The 11,836-nt window shown below is 37.9% G+C and overlaps 1 protein-coding gene across 1 annotated transcript in view; it reads right to left on the bottom strand.

The window, feature by feature from the left end:
* Positions 1–7,761: 7,761 nt before the first annotated feature.
* BTAF1 (BTAF1 RNA polymerase II, B-TFIID transcription factor-associated, 170kDa) overlaps positions 7,762–11,836 on the bottom strand; it is a gene marked incomplete at its 5' end in the record, with an annotated part of 35,879 nt that continues 31,804 nt past the window's right edge. The window contains 7 exon segments of the mRNA XM_009708754.1: positions 7,762–8,214; positions 8,457–8,627; positions 9,188–9,347; positions 9,504–9,715; positions 10,248–10,400; positions 11,196–11,321; positions 11,763–11,836. The exon segment at positions 11,763–11,836 is cut by the window's right edge and continues 28 nt beyond it. Of these exon segments, the coding sequence (XP_009707056.1) occupies positions 8,068–8,214; positions 8,457–8,627; positions 9,188–9,347; positions 9,504–9,715; positions 10,248–10,400; positions 11,196–11,321; positions 11,763–11,836 (1,043 nt within the window).

Raw genomic sequence — 11,836 nt, 5'->3', positions numbered from 1 at the left:
CCGAAGCGAGTGGGAGATTCGTGGTTTCGAGGACTTTTCTTCTATTATTTTTATTTTTATTTTTGAGTGTGAGGGATGGGGAAGATACGAAGGCAGCCCTGGCTGCTGCATCCTTGCAGTCAGTGTCAGGTCTCAGAGTCGGCGTGTAAGGGTTGTAGATTTTTTCGGTTTCTGAGCAGATGCAATAAGGTGTGGGGTCTTCGCAGCCGTCTGCCACTGAAGCTTATTTGGACTTCCAGGCTGGCTGGGGTGTGTTTTTCTTTGGTGGTGGCACACCAGGACCCTGTGTCGGTGGTTACAGCTACCTTTCCTGCTCAGGTGGGAAGAGGACGAAGCGGCACGCAGGGCTCCCAGGGGTCCGGCATTCAAATCTCTTCCACAGCGGTGCTGTGGTGGCTTCGGGAGCTGTGACCACATCTATATTGGAGGCAGAAATACTGCACAGTGGAAATCTGGGAGAAATAAACCAAACTGAGCCAGGGAAAATGGGCTGATGGCAAGTGCATCTCATGTCCTTCCTTCCTCCTTCACTTTCCCTGGCCCCACACAGCCCATGTAAACTGTCATGGGTTTTCTTTTTTCTCCTTTTCTCTTCTTGCTTTGTTTGCTGCCTTGCTCTTCAGTTGATACATAATAGGCACAGCCAAAGAGTGATGTAACTTGTAACTGTGAGAACACACCGTTCTGCATTTTATAAACAATAATTAACTACTGCTGACTGCGCCAGCCGAGAGAAGCCTGAAATGCTGATCGCATCTTGCAGCTCTTACCAGGGCAGCAAAGAAAGCAGAAGTATCGACTTTGAATTCTGCCATGTTGTCCTTTCCAGTTTGCAAATGAACTGCTAATTTAACTGATATGATGCCTAAGGGGGTGAGCGTTGAATTAATTGTAAACAAAGATAAACACTGGTGGGCCGAAATTGACTGTTGGTTTGGTTAGTGTGCATGATGCTTTTCTCTTCAGTCTCTTGAAAATATATTCTCCTGAATATAAGTACAGGTAGTATTTTAACTTTATGCACAGATATGAACCTTGCCTATGTTTACACAGGTATCCAAAGGTTCCAAATGAATATAGGAAATAGCGCCTTGGTACTTTTAGTTTGGTTGACAAGATTGTTGTGTTTTGTGAATGATGGTACTTGCAAGATAGTGGCACCAAGGGTGAACAGTTGCAAGTGTCCCAGTAGTGTTCTGTAATTTGGACTGAGTGGAGATGTGAGCAGTGTGGAGAAATAGATCAAAATATGGTGCAGCATTTTCCTAAAGCCACACTTGTTTTGGTAGCACAGAGTCAAAAGTCAATTTTGCTCCTAAGTGAGGTAGCTCTGATTCAGAAGAGAGGCAGGCATCAGAGTGCGTTGTTTTCTGGGGGTTGATGTCTTTTTAATGTCTTCCTTCTCTGGCTACAGCAGAGATCATGTACAATTCAACGGACTTTTTTTCAAGTTCTGTTTACTAACTTGCAAAAGTAGTTAGATTTGAACATCTGTGTTAGCTCTTCCCTTGGTTTACCATTACAGATTTCTACTTGAAGTCTCTATTTCTAGGATGCTAGGCTGTGATTGATAATTAAATTGCCATTAAGTGCAGCATGAGTCATCCGAAACAGGGTCAGAATACATAAATGTGTATCTGGAGAGAACAGTACTTATTCAAAGAGAAATAACACAGAAACAGTAGCAAAAATCATACCACGGCTAACCACTCAATTCACTTGCTGCTGGTATACTGATAAGTATTCCTGTTTTCTCGATGGAGTATCTAAGCAGCCAGGCTGCATAAACTATGAAATGTAATTACTCTGACATATGGGAAATCTCTGGCAGGCACAGACTTGGCATGGGCAGCGCAGCATCACCCTGCTAAGGCCCCTGGAACCGGAGTGTATTGGAGACGTGGCCAGCATGTTCCGATAGCTCAGCTATTTCTGAGCCTTGGACTGAACTGCAGATTAGTTCAATTTGCCGCGTTCCTGGAACAGCCCTTTGGCAGGATGCAACGTATTGCTCTTCTTTTCTCCCCTTTTCTGCAGTTCACCCTTCTCTACTTTTCCTGCAGTTTTTGTACCTGAGTCAGTCAGTTAGCAAATCCTGGTCTGAATTTTACTTTAAAAGAAAATACTGCAGATCATCATCTGTAAGAGTTCTCTAACACAAAGCAGTGTTCCAAAAGACTTCAGCTTTAAGTGATGGGCCTCCTGGTCTTAATAGTGATCTAGTGCCAATAGCGACCTTAATTTTACTGAAATTGCATTTCATGAGGTGTACTGCACTTTCTTGAAAACTCATTTAACTTGAAAAAGAAAGTACTAAATCTATTTAAAATAATTTTGCACAGCTTTACTGATAGATGAAGCAGAAGATTTTTAAGTGTCTGAAACGTTGATGTTCCTGTGTGCTGGTTTGTGCAAATGCAAGGCTGGCTGGGTACAACTTAAATGGAGATGTAAAGTTGCAGGTTTGGATCTCTGTGTACAAGGAAGTTCATAAAAATGGCTTAACTTTAGCAAAGGACAATCATTAAGAGTTACTTTGTTGTCTTCTTGCATATCTATTGCAGTTTACCATTAAAAACCCAAGATCCCAATGGGCCTAGTACACTTACTTGGAAAGACAAAAATCAACCTTCTGAGCCAGTAACACAGAGCTGGGTTTTTCAATAGAAATAAAAGCTAAATATGAGATGTCTTTGGTCACCCAGTCTAACTCTTGTCAATACAAGGTTGTTCCCTAGAATGGATAGCTGTTGTTCTTGGTTGTGGGGTGTTGGGTTTTTTTTGGTTTTCTTTTTTTTTTCTTTTTTTCCAATTAAAAAAAAAAAAGGATGACTCACATTTTCTCTTTTACCTGAAAAAAATGTTCCAGAGCAACACATATCTCAGCAGCAAGAGCGTTTTCTGGTCAGTCGACAAATCTTTTCAGGATGGGCTACATACCTTAGCCCATGTAACTTCATTTTTCTTTTTGAGGTTGTATGTCTTGGTAATCTTTGTTCAGCTTCACTCATATTTAACTCTTTAGTATTTCTGTAGGAAGTAAATTCCTTTTTAAAGCCTTTGTTGTGCATTCATTGTGGAGGCAAGACAAATAAAAACATGAAGATGTGCCATTTCAAGCTTCCAGTAGTATGCCTTGCAAATAAATGCAGAGTTGTGTGCAATAAAAATAAACCCAACCAAACAGTTCTCTGCAGTAAGAGCTGGCAGCATGGGCATTTGTGGAATTCATTGTAGATCACCAGGTGCAAGTTTTTGGCATAAAACTTAGTTTATAGAAACATTTGTACTGTAGAAGCACCTTTTTCTCACCCTGAACAAGGGTAAATAAACTTCATAATTTCCTCTTTGCAGAGGACTACTGTGACTGAACAATTATAAACATTCAAACTCGAACAACTTGTTGTAGCATTTAAGCAATATTAAAGTGCTGAGTAGAGTACTGAGTAGAGTACATTTTGCTTTCCTAAGCTATTCCTAAGATTTTGATTCCTTTAGGCACATGCAGTTGTTAATCTCAAGGTACTAAGAGGGTAACCAAGCTCTTATTAACTGCTAAATTTTGGACAATGTAGTAATAAAGAAAAGGGAGAGTGCTACAGAAATGGAAATCCTTCCATACTTCAAGAGGCTAGAGTGAAGGAAGGTCTTTAAAAAAAACCCCAAACCACCACCTAGTTCGATATAGCGTATTTAGCAGTTGACCAAAAAAAAAAGATACATACGAGCTTGGCACAGATCTTCTACTCTCTATGTTAAATTAAAGATACATTTCTGTAAGAAATAGAAGGAAATTAAGCTTTTGTTGTTTATTACATAAGGCTTATGAATGGAGAGGACTGAAAGCCTGCTTTACATCTATGGATTGCCATTTTGTTTTTTGAGATGTGCTCACTTGGTTTAGTACCTTCCCTCCCCAAATTGCCACCATCATGCCAGCAGAAAGCTCTGCTTGTGCATGCACACAGCAGAAGGAAGAAATGCATCTCCTCCTCGGGCACACCCAAGATGACTCTGAGTTATGTCAGTGTGATGTTAGAGCTGTTACCCTGCTGCTGTGTGCTCCTCACAGGAGCACCTCTCAGGAGCGGAGAGGCATCCCTGTACCGCAGAGGGTAGTTCTGTCAGTCTCATGCCAATGGAGACTTTCCTTTATTGGGCAGAATCCCCCATTTTAGCTAGGCTTTGACTCTGGTTTTGGCTGCCAGAGTAGCAACTAAAACTTGATTCCTGAACAGTCAGTTAGCCTCAAAAATAAACAGGGTAACTGAACAGATACCTCCAAAGCTGCTGTGGAGGAGAATGTTGAAGGACTAGTGAAGCCATTAGAAGATAAGGAGCCTATTAATACAGTTTCTGACACAAATTCAAAGGTCGTGTCTTTTACTAGGCCACTGAAAGCACTCAGATGAATAATTACCTCTGTAAGAATGCTTATACTCGGAGAGCTGCCCCTGGAGTAACTCACTTAAATGTGATTTAAAAGGTGAATTAATTTTTACTTAAAGCATCTCCCTGCTTGGCTTAGATTACAGAAAAAACTGCAGCTTCCAAGCTTTTGATTACAAAGCAACTTACTATGAGCCACAAGTCAGTTGGTCCTTAAAAGATTTAAAGCTTTCCCTTTGCTAAAGCTCTACTTAACACTGCACACCTAGCTATATTTAACACTGCGTTATTTGCCATTTGTAAGCAAGTTAATAAAATCTTACATCTGTGAATATGTTTGCATCTTGGAAGTTCTCCACAGTTCCTGACATGGCTTAAGTTGCCCTACTTCTGCTTGAATTAAGATGTAATTAGAAAGATGTGCTCATTGCTTTAGTAACCTGTAGAACCATGAGACGGTAGTAAAGTTGGGGATAATGATAATTACCACTAATGGTAAGTGTAAGCATTTGTCTTCAAATTTGGTAATTTTAAGGTAAAATACCACCTTTCTAGAGATAATGGGTATCTAGTACAAAGGACTAAAGCAAAAGACTAAACTTGAACTAACTTAACTAAATCGGGAGTATGCATATCTTGGATCTTCAGTGTAATTTTGATTTCAGCAAGCTTGGGAAAAAAAACTCCAAAAGCATTCAAGAGCAGGATAAAACAAACCAACCAACCACAACAGTCATAACTACATTTGCAGAAAGAAAGCAGTGTCTTGCTTAAATGGATTCCAAAGATGACATGCATGGAGAAAGACAGACTTGTCAGATTGAATTCTTAGTTTAACAGGCATTTCAGAAGCCATGTTTATGCAGACTTAGTGCATGTTTGCGGAATATAGTTTTCCATTTAGTTTCAAGTAGAATTTCAAGCAGTCTTAAAGTTTGGTTGAAAAGTACTATTATGTATACAGTTGTTTTAAAGCAGTCTTCCAGCCCAGAGGTACTCTTCACTAATTTGCAAGCTCTGCATCTGGGACTACATCATTAATTTGGAGATCTGACTTTGGTGACTATTGGTGTTCTTTTGATGTCATTAAATAATAGAGATATAGACTAGTAATTCAGTGCATCAAGCCTTGTGCATGTGTGGTTCTCCTCACAGGTCATGTTTTCTGGCACCTGCAATGACTGGCCTTGCAGTCAATTCAAGGTTTAGGCTGTATCTTCATTAGCAAGTAATACACTGCAGTAGGGGCAGAGGTGTAGAGCATAATGGTTGGCAGTGAGAACCTGACATCCTTGCACCATCTTTGAAGTTTTTATTTCAGCCTAGAAACTTTTCTACTTCTGCCCAGACTCTCCTCTGGTGCAGCTGAATACCCATTAAACAGGTCAAATGCAGTTAGAGGTATTCCAAGAGCATAGGTCTTGCCTGAGTTTTGCTGTAAATGAATCCCATTTGTGCACTGAGAACACTGCACTAACAAGCCAGATCATGGTAAATGGTCTGCTAGCTTGGAAAGCATAGAAAAGCTCTTAGTTAAATATTAAGGTAACTCAAAATGTGTTTGTTTTTTTTTTATATACTTTGTGCAGTGTTCCTGCTGGTTTCCGTTTTGAAAGTGTTAATTCACAGAACACTTAAGGTCAGTACATATAATCTTGAAACAATTATTCTAGGTTCTGGTCCCTCCCATTTTCAAGGTGCAGGAGTCTTTTTGATGTTGTATCCAAGAGAGCCATCACTAAGAGTATTATGGTTGCATAGCAACCTCAATGTGATAACTAACTGGTTTAAATACACAGCAAAGGACTGCTTTCTTTCCCGACAGGAGCCAAACAGTTTCCCACCACTGCAACTAATAAAACTCTTGAAGAAAAACATATGCAGTGTTTTATGACTAAATAAGAGGTTTCTTTATTCAAATATCTTGTTATTTCTGGGCACTATCACCAGATTACTGCACCAAGTTATCTTAAAGTACCCAGTATTCCAGCATTATAATTTCTCTGCAAACAGAACACCAAGCCCCATCTTGTCTCTCCTCCCTGCTTGGATTATCAATTGAAAGCACAACAGAAATATTCTATGTATGAAGGTAGAAATGAACTCATATAGTACTAGTAATCCAGCTGTAATTTCCAAAAGCATTAGTTTTTTACCTAGTCAACTACAGTGAAAAAGTTTTCTCTACAGAAAAACAGCCTAACCATGGACATACACAACATACAAATTATATATTCCCAGTTTTGTTTATTTTCATGGAATGCTAATTTAGTTACAACATGGCAGTTCATATCTACTGAAATGTGACATTAATTCATCTCCAATGCTGCAGAACAGTCTTGATTTATGTATATGGTTTTAAAACAATCTTATTTTACATAGTTGAGGTCTCTGGTGGTTTTTAAGCTCTGATGCTTAAGCACACAGCAAGCTACAAACCTTAGGTTTTATATTTTTACATATATTCTATGTATTCAGACAACTGCTGTAAGTTATCTATAATTTAATATTTATAAAAAGTGCATATACTGGTACCTATGCACATCTAGAAACACACTTTTACTACTACCTCCCTTTTATAAAAAGCTGCGTAACATACAGCCATATTATTCTCACTCACTGCTATTAAAGTCCTTTACTATCTTTGTTACACAATTTCAACTATTCAATTCCCTCAAACTGAATGTAGGTATTCCTAGGTATATTTTCTCCTAAAGAAAAAAAAGTCCTCCCTATTCCTTTAAGAAGTTTTAAATCATGCATCAGTTTAGTAAACAGTCACTTTAGCATGGATTTTAGAATCCTAGACAGTGTAAAATCTACTTCTGGAAAATGTCTGTCTGTATATTTAATTTCTTCTTTTAGTTACAAAAAATATATAGGATTGAAACATACTGAATACATGCATCTCTCAAAGTGGCTATATTCTAGCCTTATAGATAAATTAAAAAAGTACACCCCTGCTAACAGGATGCAAACATGGCCTCAAACAGGCCATTACCTGTATTTAATATAGCTCATTAAAAAGTTCAAGTCAGCTGTTCTCTCAAGATGGTGTCAAAAGACTGAAGAGCATAATATATTCATACTCAATATACAAAGGTGGGTGCACATACCTAGTGCCATTTATTTATTCAATACTTTCAAGGCTTCTAGGCTTTGCCTCTGGTGATACAAGTCCTGAAATGATCTGAATGAAAGTTTAAAGTTGAAAATTGTTTTTTAATACACCATAAAAGCAAGTTGTGTTTAAACCCAAAGTGTACACTGAACAACCTGAAGTACTCACTGAAACAACTGTACAAAACTATTATAGATACAGAAGGAAATAATGGTGGACTTAACTTCAAACAGAAGTAACACTTGTTAGCATATGTAAAAACTTGCTTTGTTTTATTCTTCTACCAAGTAAGAATTCGCAGCCGTTCAGAACAAGTAAAATTCAAACCACCTCACAATGTTTACATTTAAAGTTTTTATACAGTGCAAACGTTTAAGACAGAGTAACTCCCCAGTGAAACAGGTGACACTACTCAGTGCCAGTCTTCTGAAGATTCTTCTTTCAATAAGTCTATTTACACATTAAGCTAAAGGTTCACTATATATGCTTTGAAGTTTGCTGAATATCAGCAGAAAAATACGTGAACTAGCAGCAGTTGTATTACGAATATATGATGGTTACTTTAATGAATGCATAAAATTTTCAAGACTGTATTCAGTGTCATACTGTTCTTGATCCCATAGTTCTCCAAGGTTTTCGAGTACTGATTTCATCGATGCTTTCCCAGAAGAGGTAGAGGTATCTGCTTTTTCAGTTTTTCCATCCTTCACAGAAGAAAAAAAAAAAGAGCAATTAATACAGAGAATAATGTTTTCAGGAATATACTCAATTCTCAAGTCTGATGATTCTTTTGGGGAAATACCACTTCCTCCTGTTTTTCAGAGAGCTGTCTACTATTCATCACTCCAACTTCAAGTGTTCATGTGATTAGACTTTACATTTCAAAGCAAAGCTTTTCCCTAAGCTTAATCTATTTTTGGTAGGTATCTGTAAAAATGTTCTTTACCTTGTCAAGAGTGAACAGATCAAGAAGCTGTTCTGTTCCCATGCTCTGTAGGCTTGTGTTTTCTTGGCTGATCACTGTATTTGCAATATTCATTTTGAACTTTTGAAGACCCATGATCTTCTCCTCCAGAGTTCCCCTGGTTATCAGGCGATATACATTAACAACACGTTTCTGAAAGAAACAAAAAAAAAGGCACACTTAGCTAAAAAAAAAAAATCATCTTAGGTAATCAAGAAAGCATAACCTTTTAGTAGGAGCAGTGTGGCTTAGAGTTACTCTTCAGTAATTGTACTCAGTAAGTCTGACTGATGTTAGATGAAAAGAATGAGAGTATGCCTGCAATTGCATCTGTACCCAGGAATTTAAGAATCCACTGCTTTTTACAGCTGCAGAGGGAGACTAACTCTTTCCCTGTCCAGGCATCAGAGGAGGACAGCCCTGTGGGGCTTCCCTTCAGTTCCTTGTCTAAATTACATCTCTTTCTCCACTGAAGGGTGATTCTTCCCTGGCCTCTCCTCAGCAGCTCAGAAGTACAGAAGAGAAGGCATACCAAGTTGGGGATAGGATAAGAAAGTACACACTTCAACATCTGGCATATTTGCAAGAAAGCAGTATGAATGAAAGCTTGGTGGAAACCCCCCAGACATTACTTTTATTATATGCTACAACCTTATCCAAATTCGAAGAAGCAGGGAAGAGAAAAAACTTATGGGAAATTAAGAGTTTTTCACCTGCCCAATGCGATGTGCCCGATCCATGGCTTGCAGATCTCTCATTGGGTTCCAGTCATGTTCCACAAATACTACTGTGTCAGCCCCTGTTAGGTTAAGTCCCAATCCACCAACATGAGTGGTGAGCAAAAGAACATCTATAGATGGGTCATTATTAAACCTGCATACAAAAATGTTAAGCATGGTAAGTTTCATTTAAATAATGAATTTATGAACCTCAGCTGCTTTGAGGCAGACAAAAGAATAATTTTGTACCCTAAGAATACTATAGTTCATTACAGTCGGCCTCATATAAGTTATGAAGGGATATGCTTACCGTGAAACAATGGAATGTCTCTGACCAGCAGGTATGCTGCCATCTAGTCGTAAATAAGTAACTGAAGGTAACTGAGGTCTGAGAAGGTCATGCTCCACTATATCCAGCATGCTTTTAAGTTGACAGAAGATAAGTACTCTGTGCTGGGCCACAACAGCTTCTGTACCGCTCTCCGAAGATCCGCCATTCCCCAAACCACAGTCTAGCAGCAGCTTAAAGTAAAAGAGCATTAAGGCGTATAACCAAAATGACAGTAGATCCCATATAAATATTGACCTTGATGGATAAGAGAAACAATAACCTACAGAAGGAAGTCTGTAGATGACAGTCACTTAAATGACATAATGCAAAGTTTGGCCTCGCTGTCAAACAGTGAAAAATTTAAGAGTTGACAGAATAGTGATTTTCTTCATTTTGCTTTACTTACACAACAGAATTTAAGCATGTAATGTAATCTAGCTTTATCAACCTAATAGTCTTCTGTATAATAAACAGGAGAAAAGTTTTTCTGTAACAAGAGGGACAGGAGTAGGAAACAGAATAAAAGTAAGGTCTTTGACAAAGCAGCATGAAAGATAGGACATATGCCTAAAAAACCCCCTTGTACTCTATTTAGTTTGCTACTTAACCAGTGTTTTAAGATCAGTTTTCATATGGAGGAAGTCTTAAACAAAACTTTCTAAATTGTAACATCAGTAGAGACACATTTAGGAAATTTAAAGCACAACATGCAAGTCTACTTACTTGTTTTAAAGCAGACAGCTTAGGTGCGTGTTGGATATCTCGAAGGGATGAATTATGAGTTGCAAGTTGCTCTGTAATTCTTTTATATTCTGGATGTTGGGTTGTTAACACTAATGCTGGATGGTTGCATAGCTTCCGTAAGTATTGCAATGCCTTTAATTATTTAGGAAATTAAGTTCAAAGAAATGGTTAGCAATGATGTAGTTGCAGAAAAAGGATGAATGAAATCAATTAAAAGTATAGGGGCCACTCAACCACATTCCACAATTTGGGCTTTAGGGTACATTTTCATTAAAATAAAGTTGCACATTTATATTAAGAAAACCTGCATTTCAAACTGTATCCAATAACTGTTAGGTGCAAAATGATCTTAGTTCCTGTTGCAGGAACAGTGCAGACTACCACTTCCCACACCTTCAGAGTGTGGGATACAGCAGATGGGTTTGGGAGCTGCGCAGAGCCTTTCAGAATCATTGCCTCCAAGTAGCCAAGACTTAATCTGCAACTCTGTAAGACCACAAACCTTCATAAATTCAGATCTAATCTTAAGGAAAGTTCTTTTCATGTTTTGGAATCTTAATTTTGTAGTGTAACGACTGATGAGATCAAAATTAGTTCCTTCTTGTTTTGAGGTTCTGCATTTTTGGTAATCAGTTTTTAATTGAGAGTAGTATCCAAGATCCACAAAATAGCTGAACACCAGTTGAGCAGAACACATTAAAAGAAATTTAAGACACTTTTATATGACTTAAGACACACAAAAAAATAATTTAAGCATAATAGCTATACATCACTTTCCAGTTAATGTGATCCAAAATCTAAATATTTTACTCAGATCGTATAGCCACAAATGTGTAAGTTAACTATTTTAATTTTTTATTAAACCCAGGAATACAGATACCAGAAATAAATGAACTAGGTAGTAAAAATTACTGAAGAAATTTATACCTGAAATACATGACCTGTAGCTTTAAGCTTTGGTTTTTCAGTTTCTTCATTCAGTGAAATTGAAGAAACTGTTTCATCAATATCACATTTGGCACGAGACTTGGCAAAATCTTCATAAAGCTGAACCTGTAAACCAGACCCCAGACAAGACAGTGAGTATGTTTTCCCCGACAGAAGATGAACAGTCATTTTTAGAATTTAGTTCTGAGTTAAAGTTCTGAATGATCATAAATTGAGAAAGCTATTTTCTATGTAGCACAAGATCAACATTAACAGTGGAATCTCTTGCAATTTATTTTCTTTCAGCTTGGAAAGTATTCTTTAGAAAGTGTGCAGATGCCTAGATGTTGGGTCTTGTAGAACGATGCCAGAAATTAAGCTAAAGAAATACTCTATTGCAACCGGACTGAAATGATTTTTTAAAGACATACTAGAAAAACTTTTTAGTTCTGTGGCCCCAGAGAATGTCAGAGCTGACATCAGATTGACCCAGGAATACAGAAGTGGTTCCTTTGTGGCCTTAACTGTGCTGGAAAAACTAAGCTTCCAGCTACTTTTTAAGCATACCTGAAGAGGACTGAGAATACAGTAATAATCTTGAATAATTTTGGGTGGAAGATCTTGTAGTACATCCTCTTTCA

This window comes from Cariama cristata, unplaced genomic scaffold (assembly GCF_000690535.1).
Source record: "Cariama cristata isolate BGI_N322 unplaced genomic scaffold, ASM69053v1 scaffold40660, whole genome shotgun sequence".
Taxonomy (NCBI): Eukaryota; Metazoa; Chordata; class Aves; order Cariamiformes; family Cariamidae; genus Cariama; species Cariama cristata.
The sequence above is the reverse complement of the archived record's forward strand: the minus strand, read 5'-3'. Positions and strand labels throughout refer to the sequence as shown.